The sequence below is a fragment of the Pygocentrus nattereri genome, chromosome 10, assembly GCF_015220715.1.
Source record: "Pygocentrus nattereri isolate fPygNat1 chromosome 10, fPygNat1.pri, whole genome shotgun sequence".
NCBI lineage: Eukaryota > Metazoa > Chordata > Actinopteri > Characiformes > Serrasalmidae > Pygocentrus > Pygocentrus nattereri.
Genome location: NC_051220.1, coordinates 44,269,452 through 44,290,218, shown reverse-complemented (window position 1 = coordinate 44,290,218; position 20,767 = coordinate 44,269,452). Strand labels below are relative to the sequence as shown.

Sequence of the window (20,767 nt, the reverse complement as noted above, 5' to 3'; positions counted from 1 at the left end):
GGGCATAGATCACTATGTGCAGTGCCAAGTGTCGGCTGGAGGGGTATAAAGTGCCGCCACTGGACTCTGGAGCAGTGGAACTGTGTTCTCTGGAGAGATGAATCAGCTTCTCTATCTGTCAGTCTGATGATGAATCTGGGTTTGGTGGATGTCAGGAGAACGTTACCTACTGGAACGCAGAGCCACCAGTAAAGTTTGGTGGAGGAGGGATGATGAGCTGGGCTGTGTTTCAGGGTTTGGGCTCTCAGTTCCGGTGAAGGGTGATGTTGATGCTGCAGCACAAAGACATTGTACACAGTTAAGCTTCCAGCTTTGGGTCAGCAGTTTGGGGAGGAGCCTTTCCTGTTCCAGCAGGACTGAGATCCTGAGCACAAAGCAGCTCCATAAAGACATGGAGTGACCAGTTTGGCGTGGAGGAACTCCAGTGGCCTGCACAGAGCCCTGACCTCAACCCTACTGACCACCTTCAGGATGAACTGGATGGACATTGTGAGCCTGACCCTCTCGTCCAACATCAGTGTCTGACCTCACGGGTGCTCTTTAGACTGAAGGGACACAGATTCCCACAGACTCTCTCCAACATCTGAAGGAAGCTTCCCAGAAGAGTGGAAGCTGTTATAGGGGGACTAACTCCATATTAATGCCCATGGTTTTGGAATGGGACGTCCAACAAGCTCATATAGGTGTCATGGTTAAGTGTCCACATATTTTTGGCCATATAATTGACCTTTGGTGATTGCAGGCAAAGGGTAGTTCTGTATGATAAACGCACACAGATGTAAATTGAAGCTAAACGTTTATATCTGAGCTGGTGGTGGTGGTTGGGGGGTATCGGAGTAAATAAAGCTGACCTGTCTGAAGTTGGTCTGAGCGTCTTCCAGTTTTCCCAGGTAATGCTGCAGCTTCCCGACCCTCAGCAGCTCCACGGCTCTGGACGGATGGGGATCAGGATAGTGCAGCCTTGGGAGGAAAAACACATTGATTTTGTTATTTTACAGTAGAAATTTATACATTTTAATGAGTTCTGCTCCGAACACCTGTGTTTACCTGCTGCTCATAACAATTCTAATAATAATAACTAAACACCTACGCACAGGGATCAGGACAGATGAGTAATGTGATCTACACGCTCAGCCAGGCTTCCTGTATGTGCTGTGTGCACATTCACTCCACAAACTAATATTCAGAATAATATTCCCTCATCAGCACTTTAATCCTCTGCATTTTATGCCATTACATTTTCTATTGAGAGATCACAGAGAAGAGCATCTGAGCTGAAACCGTCGTAATTCATTTTTATACGGCCATGTAAGCAAAACTGCTGTAGGCTGAATGGGTGGAGCTAAACTGCTGTAGGCTGAATGGGTGGAGCTAAACTGCTGTAGGCTGAATGGGTGGGGCTAAACTGCTGTAGGCTGAATGGGTGGGGCTAATAAAATCTAGCAAATACAAGCATATTTAAGTTGTTGACTTATTTGCATATTTAACTGTAATTCAGTCAAATTTGCAAAGCTTCCAAATCAGTAATCTCAGTAATCAATAATTAATCGAGACTTGCAGAGATTTGTTTTAAATGTTGAGCTGTCGCTTCTGACGCTGCCTGTTTACCAGAGGCTCTTTTTAATACGGAAAGATGAAAAAAGATCAGATCTGTTGATGCTTCTCTACTGTCATCCATTACATCTGAAATGTGCAGTTTCAGTTTGTGCTATTCTTCATTTTCCTGGCGTTCCCTTCACAATGCGTTTTCCCCTTTTCCCTTCGCTGTATTAGGCAGTGAGGTGAATAATGCTGAGCGAATCAGACGGGGTGGACTCCTCCTGCTGCACACGCTGCTTTCAAAATAGAACGAGACGATTTTAATTAAATTTCAATTTCCTTTTTTTTGTTTCCAGCCTGTGGAGACGCGTGCCTGAGCATCACTGGACCACCACAGAAAAACAAACACAGAGACGCGAGTGTTCGCTGACGAGCGAGAGGGAAACGAGCTGGAATGATCCGGAACTGAGCACAGTGGAAAAAGCAAACAGGCTCAGGAGCTTCGTAACTCCAGCAGTCCGAAGCAGGAGCTCGTCCGCTCCGGGACGTCACAGCTTCAGCTTTCAGATCATTCACGTGTTTTTGCTCTAATCTGTACTGTGTTTTGCACACAAACCATCATAAATTAACTACAGCAACACGATAAAGAAAGGAAACAGAGAAAAACCTTAACATGTTCTTCATCTTCAATAATACTGTAACTTTACTTCAGAATAATCAGTCAGGGCCATCGGAACCACAGGGGCGAGCAGGCATTTGACCCACAATTCTCACAGACAAGCTTGAGAACTGGGTTGGTCTCTCAGGGACTGTCCTAAAATGCTTCAGCTCATACCTGCTAGGAAGAAGCTACTTTGTGGAAAGAGAAATAATATTTCTGAGAGAGTGCCAGTGACCGGCGGTGTCCCCCAGGGTTCAATTCTTGGGCCACTTATATTTAATTTATACATGCTGCCTCTTGGCCAAATACTACAAGATTATGGGAAATCTTACCACAGATATGCAGATGATACTCAGATCTACTCCCCAATGTTCCATTGATTTACTCTGGAAGTGTCCTGAGCAGGACAGCAGGTACCACAGGGGGCAAGCGGGCATTTGACCCACCACTTTTCATGGAGAGTTCAAGACGTTTATATCAACAAGAAACTCTCAGCTCAAACTAAACTGAACAGAGCGCTGACATACAGGCACTAAAACAAACTGCCGAACCAATCAGACATCTCCTTTTCAGCTGGGGGCGGGGCATTCCTCAGACAGTAAGTCCTGTGTGAGTTGGTGTTCAGTGAGAGGAGCTGCAGGTCTCTAATCCAGTTGAACTGTTTTACTGCAATGCACAGTACGATGCACTGGGTCGCGTTCACGTTGCTGCACTAAACTGAGGACTCCTCCACGCCTGCTACACCCGTCAGACTTTATCTTCAGTCTCCACTCAGCTCTGCACCAAGCAACTGAAACCGGTCCGCCTTAAACCTCAGTCTGCTGAAAGTCAGGGGTGGCACCACAGCCACTGAAGGGCCATGTTAAAGAGGACGCTTCTGCTTTTACTCATTAACTAATGTTCTGTTGTGACCTGAACTGCCACCGTTTATTCAGAATGCGCCGTCAACAGTGAAATAAACAGGCATTTGTAGTAGACGTTAAAATATTACAGGAATACTTGAAATATTCCAAATGGAAATGCGCCCAGGAGTTCGCTCATTTAAACCCACCCATCTGCTTGGACCGGACCCCCGGCGTCTTTTCTTCACTGCAAGTTCATGAAACCTTGGGCTCAGGGTCTGAGCTGCTGAGCGACGCCGAGCGTTTATGCTGGTTGACCTGCAGCTGAAGCGCAGTCAGTGTGTTTGGTGTTATGCCTGGTGTGGAATTGTGTGGAATTGTATGGAATTGTGTAGAACTGAGGACTAACTGCTGTCCCATAGACTGTGTTGGGGTGGGAGAGTCAGAGCACACGTTACGTTGCAGTGCATGCTGGGGACTGTAGTGCAGTGCAACCCCTAAATTTCAAATGAAAATACTTTTTCAGGCTGGACCCCGTCCTGGGCCTGGTCTGACCCGCGGGCCTTGTGTTTGACACATGGGCTTCAGGAGAACCTGTCAGAGCTGAACTGACCGCTTAATCTTCCTGTTTAACATCTGACTTTCCACACATTCTCATATCGTTCCTGCGGCGCGACCTGTTGTTAATAACATTAAAATAATTTGATTTAAATTAGCAACAAATAAACCCAAAGAAGAAAGGCAAATCATGCTGCGTGATGTCATCATCATGTCCGGTAACATTTCCACCACGACTTAAAGCACCTTCCTGTTACATGTTACCAGTGAAAAGGGGAACAAATACACCCCTTTGCTGGTTTGCCTTATGGATCTGTGCATGAATCTGTCGTTATAGTTTCATGTTGTCATCCTCTTTTTCAGCGGTTTAACTTTGGAGTATGGTTCTGTAAATGAGGCCTGAAGGTCTCAGTGGTTCTAAATAAATAAATAAATAAATAATCAGATCAATGTGTTCAGCATTATAGTCCACAATAAAATCCTCGTACAGTCATATTCCGTATTACCTGTACTGCTGTAAATACGCTGCATGTTTAGTTCTCAAACTGGAGGTTCTGCAGACGCTCTGTGATGGACTAATTGACTGGCTGGGTTCTCCGTTCTCCATTTGAGGACCCCTGCACGTGTAGCTGTTCAGTGAAGTGCTTCTTGTTCCTGCTCTCTGCAAATCCGGCCGAGTGCTTCTGAACACGAGTGTGAGCTCCATCTGATCTCCCCCCTCGCCTCCTCCTGTGCCAACGTGGCCGTCCAGGCCAATAAGGACACACAGCAGCATCCGCCGTCTCTGTTGCCATGGCAACAGCCTGAAGAGGGTGGGGGGTGGTGGGCGGGGGGCGTGAGAGGCCTGTTAGCGCTTTCATTAGCGTTAGCACTGCCTCTTTATTCATCTCCTTACTGGATCATTACCAAGAACAAAGCGCTGTGTGCTGTGATGGGACCACTTTAGAGGAATATTAAATCACAGCCACGTCTCCTCGGCAAACAGCGGCGCTTCAGGAGAGAAAAGCCCTTTATCTCCCATCAGCCCCGGCACTCCCGCACTGTAACCCACCTTCAGGACGTTAATCACAAATCACTCTCCGAGAGGCGGCCAGGCCGGGTTAACTGCTCAACTGTTACCGTAACTCCCGAACGAAGGTCCGATCGATCGGTCACTGAACAATGATCAAACACCTGCCACACAGACAGCAGAGAAGCTTCTGATACTCCTACCAGCGACTGAGGGAAGTATCGTTAATACTCGCATGCCTTACACGCCACTCACACGCCTTACACGCCATTCACACGCCTTACACACGCCTTACACACCATTCACACGCCTTACACGCCATTCACACGCCTTACACGATGCTCACACGCCTTACACACGCCTTACACACCATTCACACGCCTTACACATGCCTTACACACAATTCACACGCCTTACACACCATTCACATGCCTTACACGATGCTCATACGCCTTACACATGCCTTACACACCATTCACACGCCTTACACATGCCTTACACACCATTCACACGCCTTACACGCCATTCACACGCCTTACACACCATTCACACGCCTTACACGCCATTCACACGCCTTACACGATGCTCACACGCCTTACACGATGCTCACACGCCTTACACACGCCTTACACACCATTCACACGCCTTACACACCATTCACACGCCTTACATGCCATTCACACGCCTTACATGATGCTCACACGCCTTACACACGCCTTACACACCATTCACACGCCTTACACATGCCTTACACACCATTCACACGCCTTACACATGCCTTACACACCATTCACACGCCTTACACGCCATTCACACACCTTACACGCCATTCACACGCCTTACACGCCATTCACACGCCTTACACACCACTCACATGCCTTACACACGCCTTACACACCGCTCACACACCTTACACACCATTCACACGCCTTACACGCCACTCGCACACCTTACACGCCATTCACATGCCTTACATGCCACTCACACACCTTACACACGCCTTACACGCCGCTCACACGCCATTCACATGCCTTACACGCCACTCACACACCGCACACACGCCTTACACGCCGCTCACACGCCATTCACATGCCTTACACACCACTCACACACCGCACACACGTCTTACATGCCGCTCGCATGCCTTGCACGTCACTCACACGCCTTACATGCCACTCATACACCACTCACACGCCTTACACGCCGCTCACACGCCTTACACGCCATTCACACTGCTCACATGCCGCTCACGTCACTCACACGCCGCTCACACGCCTTACACGCTGTTCACACAGCGCACACACGCCTTATACGATGCTAACACGCCTTACACGCCACTCACACGCCTTACACGCCGCACACACGCCGCTCACACGCCTTACACGCCGTTCACACGCCGCTCACACGCCTTACACATCACTCACACGCCGCTCACACGCCTTACACGCCGTTCACACTGCTCACACGCCGCTCACACGCCTTACACATCACTCACACGCCGCTCACACGCCTTACACATCACTCACACGCCGCTCACACGCCTTACACGTCGCTCACATGCCGCTCACACGCCTTACCCGCTGCTCACACACCTTACACACTGTTTATCTTGGAGCTGGAAGGTCTGTTACTAACGGTGGGTCGATTTTCCACCACTGAGGTCTTTATAGTTCAAACATTTTATGCACAGTTATAAAATTTCTGCAGAGAAATTTTATATAGAAATTTTTTTTTTAGGCTTTTTCACTTTTTTATTGTTCATTTTCAAAATTTGCAAAAAGTCAGTGGACAGAAAACCTGCTGCTGACAACAAACTGGCTGATTCACTGTTAGATTTTAATGAATTAATTAATCCAAACTTGGTTTATTACCTTCATATCTGCAGTCTTAAAAAGACGGTTTGTCAAGCGTTCTTTAGTAAAGACACTGGGTCTATATAGAACCATGAACACTAAAAGAACCATTTTCATGCTTAACTTGTTGTTTACATGATGAAATGGTTCTTTAGAACGATGGAGAATGCGCTGTATTGGGTTCTACATAGCACCAAAAGTCATCAGGCAGTGAATTCAGAACCAGTTCATGTAAGAACTTTCTGTGAGGAGCTTTTAGAGGGACGTCTGGTTCCCATCACCACCACTGTGAGCAGCTCTGACTCGGTAAGATTATCTAGAACAGAGCGTTTCACACCGAACCGCTCAGAACCGCTCTTATCTATGTAATAATGCAGAGAATAGTATATAAAGAGCAGGTAAACAGTAAACGTAACCAGTTGCTACACACCTTCGTTTGAGTGCCAGTGGAGAAAAGTCTCTGACTAGTCTAGAAGATCATGAGAACATGCTGGGTTCCTCAGATCAGTAGACACACTGTTCCTGTGAGTCACCACTCTGCCATTCTGACCGTCCACTCACCTCTCCATCTGACCCCCCCAGCAACCCTCCACCATTAACTCCAGCTTTGATCCATTCTGAAACTCTAGATCACCCCATAAACAGAGCTCAACAACAGAGCGCTGCACTGAGCACTGACCCTGCCTGACCTCCTCCTCCTCTTCCTCTCTCAGAGCAGGGATGGAGCTGTCTGACTCTCCCACACACACTGCCCTGCCTCGCCTCACTGGCTGAGTCTGCATGCAGAGATTTTTGCCAATCCAATTGAATTCATTCCAATTATAGATCAACCTTCTCAAGTCGCCAATGTTGTGTATGACATCAAAGGACATCGTACATAAAAGAATAAATCTCAGGAATGCTGCAGGCTGGAGACTTACTTTCATTTTCTCTTGGAAGGCTGACGTTGTGCTGTTCCACTGAGGGCTGTGGTGCAATCACACCCCTGTCAGCAGCTTTGTAATCCAGCCTTGAACTGCATTGTGTTTTTGGGGTCTTTGTAAAGTAAATCTACAATGACAAACCAACACTGAACGTCTTCTGTGCCTTTATTCACTTCCCTGTGTCAAAGAGACTTACTGTCGTTAGCCTGACTGATAGGTGTCCACTGACGCCTTGGGTTGAGTATGGAGACCAGACAGCCAATCAGATGCCATGTTCCTGACTTTTAGACCAATCAGAGGCCGTGTTCCTGACTGTTAGACCAATCAGAGGCCATGTTCCTGACTTTTAGACCAATCAGAGGCCGTGTTCCTGACTTTTAGACCAATCAGAGGCCGTGTTCCTGACTTTTAGACCAATCAGAGGCCGTGTTCCTGACTGTTAGACCAATCAGAGGCCGTGTTCCTGACTTTTAGACCAATCAGAGGCCGTGTTCCTGACTGTTAGACCAATCAGAGGCCGTGTTCCTGACTTTTAGACCAATCAGAGGCAGTGTTCCTGACTTTTAGACCAATCAGAGGCCGTGTTCCTGACTTTTAGACCAATCAGAGGCCGTGTTCCTGACTTTTAGACCAATCAGAGGCAGTGTTCCTGACTTTTAGACCAATCAGAGGCAGTGTTCCTGACTTTTAGACCAATCAGAGGCCGTGTTCCTGACTGTTAGACCAATCAGAGGCCGTGTTCCTGACTTTTAGACCAATCAGAGGCCGTGTTCCTGACTTTTAGACCAATCAGAGGCCGTGTTCCTGACTTTTAGACCAATCAGAGGCCGTGTTTCTGACTTTTATACCAATCAGAGGCCGTGTTCCTGACTTTTAGACCAATCAGAGGCCGTGTTCCTGACTTTTAGACCAATCAGAGGCAGTGTTCCTGACTTTTAGACCAATCAGAGGCCGTGTTCCTGACTTTTAGACCAATCAGAGGCCGTGTTCCTGACTTTTAGACCAATCAGAGGCCGTGTTCCTGACTTTTAGACCAATCAGAGGCCGTGTTTCTGACTTTTAGACCAATCAGAGGCCGTGTTCCTGACTGTTAGACCAATCAGAGGCCGTGTTCCTGACTTTTAGACCAATCAGAGGCCGTGTTCCTGACTGTTAGACCAATCAGAGGCCATGTTCCTGACTTTTAGACCAATCAGAGGCCGTGTTCCTGACTGTTAGACCAATCAGAGGCCATGTTCCTGACTTTTAGACCAATCAGAGGCAGTGTTCCTGACTTTTAGACCAATCAGAGGCCGTGTTCCTGACTTTTAGACCAATCAGAGGCTGTCTTCCTGACTTTTAGACCAATCAGACACTGTATTTCAGGCTTGCAAACCAATCAGAAGCTGCATTTTTGACCAATCAGAGCCCGTCTTCCTGACTTGTCGACGGAACAATGCCTTCTGGGCCAAATCAAAGTCTGCAGTCCACAACATTCCTGAGATATTTATTCTTTAATGTATGACGTCCTTTGATGTCACATATGACACCAGCGAGGGTTTAGACTGAGATGTTTATTCTCACTACAAGAAAGCAGGTCCAAAATTATGCGCCTGCTTAGTGTAAAAGTTACCATGACAACGGCATCATGTGAGTCCAGTCCGAGTGAGACGAGCAGCAGTGGGCTCCAGGTGTATTACACACCTCTATAATCTGAGAACAGCTCAGCCAGTTCGCACTGAAGTCTTTGTAGTTACTGCATAATCAGCCTCAGTGTGTAACAAGCCTGGGACTTTAAGGGGTTAATCTGCTCTGTAGTATCTGTTGTTCATTTGCTCATATTCTCGTCTGAGCGCCTCGTTATTCAGAACTTTACGATCCATCCTGCTGACTGTCTGGAGGTCTTTTAAAGATCAGAGCATGAACTTCGTCTCCTCTGCAGACCAGTTTCTGCTCCGCCGTGTTGAACGGGATAAACTCTCACTGTGACGCGACGCACAAGCAGAACGGACTGAAACTTTCCGATAGGAAATGTAATCAGATGCAGGCGTTTACACGGATATTATTCTTCTATTTAACGGATTATTTACAGGATTACCCACCTCGATCAATCAGACAGGAACTGTATTCGGACTGACATGTTTACATGGGCGTATTCTATTATTAACAGGCTGCATGTTAATGTGACTGATACTTTACTGATTCTCCTCAACTCAACATGAGTGAATGAGCCAGCACAGCCCCCCTCAGTCTTTTACCCCCCGCTCCCACCCCCACCCCCGGACTCAGACATCTGTGAAACTGGAAATTACACTGTTGCTCAAAAAAACAGAAGTCTTATTCATCCTTTCAGCTCTTGACTAACACACATTCCAACCTTCAGCAGATTCATACAGCAGCCAATCAATTATTCATTTATATTGTTTCTGTTATTACACACTTCTGCATGACCCAGGCTGTTCTGGGACGTATGGGGAGTATTTAATATAGAATATTTAAGCTCAAAGTAAACCCACTTCTGACTGCAGCATGTAAGTGCTGCACATCTACGGAACCTGCAGAACCTGACCTAGACGTAGGGATCGTTTACATGGATGCAGTACGCCACCCGTTTTAGTCCTATAAATACAAATCTCCTGAATCTCTTGAAACAACATCCATCGCTGCTGTCACCTCACAGGAGAAGAAAAAACCCTGCTTTACTTTTAATGTAAGTCAATGGAACCAGACGTCTTCCCAAGCAGTTTTGGGCCGTTTCTTTTGTTCCATTCATCATGAAATTTCAACATGTGAAGGGCAACAGGCTTGAGCCCGGTCTGTTTACCCTCGACTGCATTCAGACTTACGACTGGGCGACAGTTTTGTTCAATTTTAGGTTGAATTTCTATTTATTCTCATGGCTTATTTCAGCATATTTGACTGTCGCTGGTCTTTTCTCTCAGTTCAGCGCCGCTTCTGTGCTCCGTGTGCTGCTGGTGTGAAATGAAATACAAGACATTTCAACTCCCACCAGGCCGAGGTTTGGTTTGACTGAAAACGTGATTGTTTTTCATGTATTCACCCTCGATTTCCGCTCTTACTTCACTGACCTCTCCCAGATTCAACATCTGCCCAAACCCCTTTTTGCGTGAATGTGATGAGTGTGTAAGATCTTGTGCCGTGGAGCCGTGAAGGTGAGCTGTGTACAATCAGCTCAATAACGCAGACACACACTCCTAACATCAGCTGGCGGTTCAGCCGAAGCTGCGTCCAGAATTCAGCCCACGTTCCTTTTCATGAATCTTTAACAGGAAGTCGAGGACGCAGTAATGGCTCCTTCCTCACTCTCACTGCTCGCCCGGAGGAAACTGTCAGCGCTGCGCGAGTCGGACCATAAACATGACGTATGGCTGTAATAATCCTGCAATCTTCCCCGCATCCATACAGCACACACTACAGGCCATACACGCTTTATTACTGTACACATCACGTACGGCTCTCACTCCTCCGGCCGAACCAGAGAAAGACTGCATGTGTCCCCCTTCATCTCTCTGATCCAACATCAGACAGAGTGAAAGAACGAATCTCACGGAGACATCAGGAATAAAATACGTCTGGCAGGCAGCCCTGACGCACTGCGTCCACCACGCAATCGAATGAATCAGCATTCATGTTAAACCAGAGGCTCTAAAACATCAAAAAACAGAGAAACTCCAAAGCGCTCTCCTTTCAAAACCAAACGTTCATACTTATCCTGTCCAAAGAGCAGCTCCAACAAACCAGATCCGAGTTTGCTGAAATACTGCTTGTGTTTTCACCCTTACAGGCACGCTGGTTGCCAGGCGTTTGAAGGTGGAGAATGTGTGCAAGGTTGCAAACTTCCAAGGCTTATTTGGCGTCAGATTGAAAGACCAAACATTTTGGCAGGAGATGAATTTATTTCTTTGCTGCCTGAAACGGACCGGGGTTGGACAGCTTTTGGCATCTGGTAAAACTACAAAACCACAGAAGGGACGACACAGAGAAGGTTCCAGGCTACAGCAGTCTTACATGAAGAACCCTGGCAGGGATGGACGCTCGGCTGTCGGCGTTTTGCTGTTGTTCCGTCAGCCGTGAGTCTGTCCTGCATCCTTTCATCTCTTTCAGCTCTCGCCAGCGCGTAAAAGCCAGTCTGAGATTTACTGTCTGGTCTCTCTCTCTTTCTCTTCCTCCAACAGCATCTTCGGTCTCTTTGCAGCCTCTGTCGTGTTGTCCATGCTGGGAGTACTGAGCTGCTGAGTCGTTGGTGCGACGTGGTGCTGTAAAGTGTTATTCAGTCTTGGGGCTCCTGAGCAGCGCAACCATCTAAGCACTGGCTCCGTCATCAGGAGATCACGAGTTTGTTCCCCAGTGATTCTACAGCTGTCCGTGGCCTCAGAGTCCAACTGGCCTCGCTCTCTGGGTGGGCAGGATGCCCCCCCACATCTCCCTGCATCACCCAGCATGTTGCTAACCACTGCAGACGTCTGTTAGCTGATGTAACAGAACTGGCGGTCAGCCAGGATTAAAACGCATCATAAGTGACACGTTTTAATCCCACAAACAGGGAAATTCCACCTCCACATTTAACGCATCTGTGAAATACCACACACACACACTAGTGAACACACACACTAGGGGGCAGTGAGCACACTTGCCTGGAGCGGTGGGCAGCCCTATCCACGGCGCCCGGGGAGCAGTTGGGGGTTAGGTGTCTTGCTCAACAACACCTCAGTCATAGACTGTCGGCCCTGGGGATCAAACCGGAGACCTTCCGGTCACAGGGTCAGTTCCCTAACCTAAAGCCCACGACTGCCCCAAATGATTTTATATTCAGAATATTCAGATGTTCAATGACATTGAAGAAAGTCAGTGCTAGCCTTTGCCCTGCTAGTGTTGGTGGTACTGTGTGATTGGGGGAGCCATAACTAGTGGGTGGATCTGGATACAACTAAATTGGGGGAAAAAAACATTACGCAGTTCTGGTGAGAGGTTCTCCTGCAGCTCCTCCAAAGTTCCATAGCGCTACAGCAGGCGTTCCGGCCCAGAGTGGCAACGACAGCGTCACCGTTCTCACTGCTATAAGTGCAGCATCAACAGATTTTGGAGCTGATATTTTACGGTAAAGCTGTTACATAATTTTACTTTAACTAAACTTAGTTTTGCAGGTTAACTGTGACTTTTTATCCTAAGATGTCTGTGGTATCACCAGAAATTAAGATGAAATGATGCACTTTTTTATTTGATGCATCCCAACATCACTGGGTGTACCCCCAGGGGAACATGTTCCCCAGTTTGGGAACCACTGCTCCACATTGTTCTAGACATAACAGGTGCTTAACAGGTAGACGGAAAATGAGTGAAACACAAACGTCTAATAAAATCACTTTCACTTCTAAAGAGACGGAATAAAGCATCTCACAGCACCATAGACGCTTCCAAACTCGCCTGACGTGCACATACTCTAGATTTCATTAGATTTCATTTAAGACTCACTTAACCCACGCAGACTTCTTTAATTATCCAGCTCTGCCCACAGCGAGGCCTGACCGTACTCCACTTCATCGGATTAGCCGTGTAATGGCCTCCATTTACATGCTAATTACAGGGCGGCTTGTTTTGCTTTAATGGAGCGCTTGGACCGAGCTGCTATTGGAGCAGCAGAGCTCATAAACACTGACCTTCAGAACAAAGCACAGAGGCCGTATACCAACAACAGCACAGCCAGCGCATCAGCCTCAACACACAGCAGCAGAAAAACCCTCCACACCTCTAAACAGAGCTGCTGCTGCCGAACGCTGCAGAGATCAACTCAGAACGTCACAGCAGATTATCTCATTAACCTGATAAACACATCCACACTTCACAGATAATAAAGCCAGTAAACCATCCAGTGATCCATCACAGCAGCTGCAGTGACCACCACCCTGAGACAATGCTAATGGTTTTTTGCACAGTGTCAGGACAACAAACAAAGGCCTACAGAAGGCAAAAGTCACGTACCGTTAAACACGGCGAAATAAAGAGCTAAATGTTTATTAGATCTTCTCAATTTCACTGAGCAATGATTTCAGCATGTCCAATCACAGGCCTCTGCCTAACTTGGGGCGTGGCTGTAATCCCTGTCCAATCACAGGCCTCTGCCTAACTTGGGGCGTGGCTGTAATCCCTGTCCAATCACAGGCCTCTGCCTAACTTGGGGCGTGGCTGTAATCCCTGTCCAATCACAGGCCTCTGCCTAACTTGGGGCGTGGCTATAATCCCTGTCCAATCACAGGCCTCTGCCTAACTTGGGGCGTGGCTGTAACCCCTGTCCAATCACAGGCCTCTGCCTAACTTGGGGCGTGGATGTAATCCCTGTCCAATCACAGTCCTCTGTATAAATTGGGGCGTGGCTGTACTGGCTGCCTTATGCTGGTTTCTAGGTGATCACAAACAGAATCACCAGATTCGTCGCTCGACTTTATGTTTTGACGTTTATTCTGTTTGTTGTGCTTTGTGTTTCGTGAGTTACTGAACTTTTGTTTTATTGGCAGTTTTTTATTTCACTGTCAGAAATGCATCCAGTTGAAGTGAACAAGGAAACATCAATGCAAATTACGGAGATTTTATTTGACTTCTTCTGTTTCAATCAAGTCATTTTTATTTGATATGTCAAAATATGCATAAACATGTCCGCCCGCGACTCCTCTGGGAGCAGAGTTTATTGGGAGGAGACGGTTTGATTTGCTGGGTTTGAGATGGAAGGATGGAAGAGTTTAAGGTCACAAGTGAAGAAAAGAAGCGTGGGCAAATTAAACCGACTGATTTGTGTTATAGTGTTTCTGTTAAATATGAATCACTGCAGCGCAAAAAACTCTCCTCGCTGTGTTTACATAATTCATAAACTCCAATTATCGTTTGCATAGTGTTAATATTTCATGATGAACAACTATCCATCCATCCATCCATCCATCCATCCATCCATCCATCCATCCATTCCATCCATTCCATCCATCCATCCATCCATCCATTCCATCCATCCATCCATCCATCCATTCCATCCATTCCATCCATCCATCCATCCATCCATTATCTTCTGCTTATGATGAACAACTACAGCTAAAGATCGTTCCTGCTTCTCCTGGAAAGCTACATTATGCATGTTTTCTGATTTTTCCTGATGCTGAGAAATGAATAATTCATGCTCAAGGCTGTTTTGACTGGAATGTCTAAAAAACGATGTGGGTAAATAAATGTTTCTCAGATCCAGTTGGTATTTCTGATTTTGAGATCTCAGTAAGCTTATAATAAGATTTATTAACATATACCAAGACGTTTCACTTGTTTTGAGTGATTTTAAATTAAGTGATACTTTTTAAATCCCACAACCGGGAAATTCCACCTCCGCATTTAACCCATCCGTGAAGTGAAACACCACATACACACTAGTGAATACACACTAGGGGGCAGTCGTGGGCTGGAGGTTATGGATCTGGCCCTGTGACCGGAAGGTCGCCGGTCCGATCCCCAGGGCCGACAGTACGTGACTGACGTGTCCTTGAGCAAGACACCTAACCCCCAACTGCTCCCCGGGCGCCGTGGATAGGGCTGCCCACCGCTCCGGGCAAGTGTGCTCACTGCCCCCTAGTGTGTGTGTTCACTGGTGTGTATGTGGTGTTTCACTTCACAGATGGGTTAAATGCAGAGGTGGAATTTCCCTGTTGTGGGATCTAAAAATTATCACTTAACACACTAGGGGGCAGTGAGCACACTTGCCCAGAGCAGTGGGCAGCCCAATCCAGGCAGTTGGGAGTTAGGTTTCTTGCTCAAGGACACCTCAGTCATGGACTGTCGGTGCTGGGGATCGAACCTGCAACCTTCCAGTCACAGGGCCAGTTCCCTGACCTCCAGCCCACGACTGCCCCGTCAGTCAGACGATCTCACTATATTAGCAAATAATTTGCTGGTTTCAAGCACAGTGAGACATTTGACTCAATAAAATGACCTGAAACAAGTAAAAACATCGAGAAATCAGTAAAATAACCTTAGAACGATCTCACAGCTCTCAACATGAGAAAGCTCAGAAATGTCAAACCTCAGATAAACTCACTTAGATATCATTGTTTCTGTGTTGAGGTTCAAAGATCAGCAGAGTAACTGCGATATTCTCCTCCTGCAGGGAGGTGGAGCCTCCAACATCAGCTGAGCTGAACATTAGCCTGGATCTCCATCCATCAGCGGAGTGAGGTCTGCATGTCAGAGGAGCGACTCAGTGCTGACGCCGGAGTGAAGAGGCCTTTGTGTTTGTGTGTAGATCATTCTGAGTGTGATGGTATTCCATTACAGCTCTATTCTCCGTTCCTCACGGGTTCCTTAATCCGAGTCCCCGCGTGGCCGAGGTTAATAGGGACCTTGTCCTGATTCCCCAATTATTCCTGGAATTGGTTTTCCAGCCGTTGCTGCGCAGCCGCCGTCTCCCAGGCAATTATTCCGAGCGATCCCACCTTAACGTCCTCCACGACTCGTCTGCCAGGCTTCAAGGGCTTCGGAAAGTGACGCTCCGAGAGACCACCTGACACAGCCATAATAGATCCTTCACTCAGGCGGAGATGGGGGCACAATCAGGAGAGGAAGAGGAAATTTCATTATTTTGGGCGTCTTTTTTCATTCCGCTGCTTATTTTGGGGCGAATATGATTCTCAGAACCAATTACACATTTGTTGCTTTTTTATCTGCGTTCGTTTGCCTCCAGCCAGCTCGGCGAGCTCCCGCTGCTGGATCGGCCGGGCGTCTGAGTGGGAGCAGCAGAATTGCTTTAATTGCTCTCAATAATCAGGTTATGCAGAGATTCATTAGTGTGCAGTGTTATTTACGGCTCCACTCACAACAATTCATTTGATTATTAAATCAGTATTGCAGCTCCCCATTATTCATTTATGAGAAAAGTGTTTTGCATTTGACTTTGAGCTGTTTTTTAACCCAGAGGACTTTAATGATCTACTGAAACACTGAAATCTCCTTCTGATCTATCAGGAAACGTGGATCTGCAGGTTCTAGTGCCAACGACCTACACGGTGCATAAACTATATTTCCAAAAGTATTTGGTTGTCTGGCTTCACACGCATATGAACTTGAGTGACATCCCATTCTTAATCCATAGGGTTTAATATGATGTTGGCCCACCCTTTACAGCTATAACAGCTACAACTCCTCTGGGAAGGCTTTCCACAAGGGTTAGGAGTGTTTATGGGAATTTCTGACCGTTCTTCCAGAAGCACATTTCTGAGGTCAGACACTGATGTTGGACGAGAAGGCCTGGCTCACAGTCTCCACTCTAATTCATCCCAAAGGTGTTCTATGGAGTTGAGGTCAGGACTCTGTGCAGGCCAGTCAAGTTCTTCCACACCAAACTGGCTCATCCACGTCTTTATGGACCTGCTTTGAGCACTGGTGCTCAGTCATGTTGGAACAGGAAGGGGCCGTCCCCAAGCTGTTCCCACAAAGTTGGGAGCGTGAAATTGTCCAGAATCTCTTGGAGCTGAAGCTTTAAGAGTTCCTTTCACTGGAACTAAGGGGCCGAGCCCAAATCCTGAAAAACAGCCCCACACCATGATCCCCCCTCCACCAAACTTTACACTCAGCACAATGCAGTCAGACAAGTACCGTCTCCTGGCAACCACCAAACCCAGACTCGTCCATCGGATTTCCAGACGGAGAAGCGTGATTGGTCACTCCAGAGAACACGTCTCCACTGCTCTAGAGTCCAGTGGCGGCGCTTTACACCACTGCATTCCACGCTTTGCACTGCGCTTAGTGATGTAAGGCTTGGATGCAGCTGCTCGGCCATGGAAACCCATTCCATGAAGCTCTCTACGCTGTTCTTGAGCTGATCTGAAGGCCACATGAAGTTTGGAGGTCTGTAGTGATTGACTCTGCAGAAAGTCGTGACCTCTGCGCACTATGCCCCTCAGCATCCGCTGACCGCTCTGTCATTTTACGTGGCCGACCACTTCGTGGCTGAGCTGCTGTCGTTCCCAATCGCTTCCCCTTTGTTATAATCCCACTGACAGTGGACTGTGGAATATTCAGTAGTGAGGAAATTTCACGACTGGACTTGCTGCACAGGTGGCGTCCGATCACGGTACCACGCTGGAATTCACTGAGCTCCTGAGAGCGACCCATTCTTTCACTAATGTCTGTAGAAGCAGTCTGCAGGCCGAGGGGCTCGGCTTTATACACCTGTGGCCATGGAAGTGACTGGAACACCTGGATTCAGTGATTTGGATGGGGGAGTGAAAACGTTTGGAAATATTGTGTTATATGTGTTATTTGCTAAATTTCCTTCGGGATCAATAAAGTATCTATCTATATGTTTAAAGGTGCTGCAGGACATAAAGCTGTGTTTTCATTGGTGAAGCTGAATGAGGAGAGTTCAGTATCTGGAACTGACTCAGAACCTCAGACTCTGCTCTCCATCACATACTAACCCTGCTTCTGTAAAAGAGGCAGTAAAACGGGCCGATTCCAGAATCCTAAACTGCTACATAACAGTCTGAACTCATAAATATTCACACCCCCAAATTTGCATACTCCCAGCCACATTCTAGACCAGCAACACAACGACAACAAAGCAGCAGCAATGAAAAAGATAGACTGTGTGCAGAAATGTACATATTTAAATAAGATTGTTCTTCAAGGGTTCTTTAGCAAAAAAGGGTTTTGTTATTGTTATGATATCAAAGGAAAAAGCATTTTTGTGCTGTGTAGATCATCTACAGCACCTTCTCCTTCATGCCCAAGAACCATTTCACCATGCAGAGAACCCTGAGGCATGCAACTGGTCCTTTGAGCGCTCATTATTCGATATAGAGCCATTGCCTTTTCTAAAGAACCCTTGAAGAACCATCCTTTCTAAGAGTGTAGCATTAAGATCATGCCTGTTGTTAGAGGGTCATTTATTGGGGCGACGCCCCACCAACTGGCCTTGACCCCCCACTAAAACAAACTGAAACCCACCCCGCAGTTCATTTGCACCGGACTGGAGAGTCTGAACGCATATTACTGGCGTTTTGGGGTTTTGGTGACTTTTGATTACAGTGGGCTAAAGTTACGGCACATTCTGAACCGCAAGCTTCATTTCCCCCTAATATGTTAAAATGGGCCCATAAATCAAATGTGTGCAGTAAAATGTTCTGAAAAGTCATATTTAAGATTGCAGAGGACATGTTAGCTCTTCATTTTAGAGGTCATTTGGCTGGAGGTGTCCAAACTTTTCTACCTGTGAGTTTATTGCAGGAATTTTATCAGGTTACTTTAGTTACAGCCACTTTTACTGGTTTTAGGCCCCCCTGTCCTGATAAAAGATATATTCTACCATTAGAGCAAGAATGCAATAATGCTTACAGCAAGTGAAGTGACCTGCTGACGTTCAGTGCTTTGAAAACTGGAGACACAAACCAAACTTCTGCCCCACTTTCACCTCCATGAAGAAGGAGAACTAGACTAGAGCAGCTCTAATGGTAACGTTCTTGCTGTGTTAGTGAACGCAGTGAGAGCCAAAGCACCGCCTGTTACCAAAGAGCTGCTGGACGTCACGTCCATTTACAGGTAGAGGCGACGCTGTGAGGTGAACACCTGGAGCATCAGTCAGACTCACAGCGTTCCTGCTGAAAGAAGAGCATTCAGTTCATAAAGCTGTGGAGCGATTGAGGAGAGACCTGCAGGAAAACAGTCATTACCTGCATGAGCGCCGAGGATCAGACTGAGCGGACAGACGTCTGTGCAGTGTGTGTGTGTGTGTGTGTGTGTGTGTGTGTGTGTGTGTGTCCTTATATAAACAGAGGAAACATTATAGTCATCCTAACAACAATAGCGCCCTAATTCAGTCTGAGAGCTTTATTCTGTATGTTTTCCCTCTAAAGTCACAACAAACACTGACCTGCCTGGCAGTCAAAAGTTTGGGAACGCCCAGCTTTTTAAACAAAAATAATCCTGTTTTCACCGTCAAATCACAAACCACAGAATCTTCCTAAATGTGTTTTTTTTATAAACGTCTTAACCCCTAAAATCTCAGCCAGATTAAATACTAAGGCTTATTGTTCGGTAACGACAATAACTTTGACAGCTGCCCATCCTGGGCGCCTGACGCCGTTCTCCTTCTGCCTTGATCGGGTGCCACAATGGAGCTTCTCGCTGTACAACGCTGAGCAAACCTCACCCTCATGAACTGGCCCTTCTGATGATGATGCTGCTGCACAGACTTGGTCTGTTTAATTATAACCACTGCTCCACCTGTTTCTCCCCAGTTCTAACATTAATCCTTATCCTCTGGTCATTACGCTCGTGTGTTACTGTTTGCCATCCGCTGTGGTCCAGAGGAGGATGGGCTCCCCTTCTGAGCCTTGGTTCCTCTCAAGGTTTCTTCCTCTGCCTCCAAGGTTTTTACATTAAAGTCAAGTCAAAGTTTATTTACACAGCGCTTCTATAACAGGCCTTGTCACAAAGCAGCTTTACAGAAAAAGTGTAAAGTGGCTGTGCTATTCTTAGGTTATAGAGTGTGTAATAAATCTTGTCTGTGTCAAAAGGTGAGCCCCCCTCCCCCCTCCCCGAGAATAAAAGGTGGTATCTCACACAATGCAAAAGAAAACAATGAAGACATTTTTGGAAGAATATTTAAGAGGTGAAACATAACTTCCCTTTCAAATGAAGACTGGGTGTCCCCAAACGTTTGACGAGTGTTGTAAATGTTTGTGTAAATGTAGCATCAATATATAATCAGAGGAACTGCAGACGCTCAGCTCACAACAACATCACTACCTCCATCCTGCCGGTGAGAATTTTATTCCGTCTCTGTTCCTCTGATTCTGCCTCTGCTGCCACAACAAACACTAATCTGACACACATATACGAGGCATAAACGCGTGGGGTGAAGCTCAGCAGGCCGTGCAAAAACCCCTATTCATGCTTCAGACGTGCTGCTGTCTGGAGAAAAAGGAAAAAAGAAAAACACACCGCAAGCACATTTATATTTCCCACATTTTGCAGAATAAAGCTGTGGGGTGATTTCTGAGGACACAGCCATCCCTATCCCTTCTCTCCGGAATTTATTAGGAATCACTGGAGCTTCACAGCCGCCACAAATTGACATCTGCAGGAGCTGGGAGTCAATAATCTCCCTGTGTTCAGCCTGGAGGTGTGTTCTATCCTCTGCACTATATGGGAAAAGAGCTTTTTCCTACAGTCACAAATTGAATCCCAGAATAAACTGAGAGAGAAAGCAGTGGCTCAGAGGTACGGAATGGCGCCGCCCTGGTGGATCATCTCTCAATCGCACTGCAAAATAAGGTGCAGCCTCATGGGGTCAGACATCCTGAAATCCTGTAAAGCTGCTTTGTGACAACATCCGTTGTAAAAAGCGCTATACA

General features: G+C 46.8%; 1 protein-coding gene across 1 annotated transcript in view; it reads right to left on the bottom strand.

The window, feature by feature from the left end:
* Window positions 1-20,767, bottom strand: part of smyd3 (SET and MYND domain containing 3) — a 254,485-nt gene that overhangs the window by 2,382 nt on the left and 231,336 nt on the right. Inside the window, exon 11 of the mRNA XM_037541707.1 lies at window positions 852-960. Coding sequence (XP_037397604.1) covers window positions 852-960 — 109 coding nt within the window. The remainder of the gene's footprint in view (window positions 1-851; window positions 961-20,767) is intronic.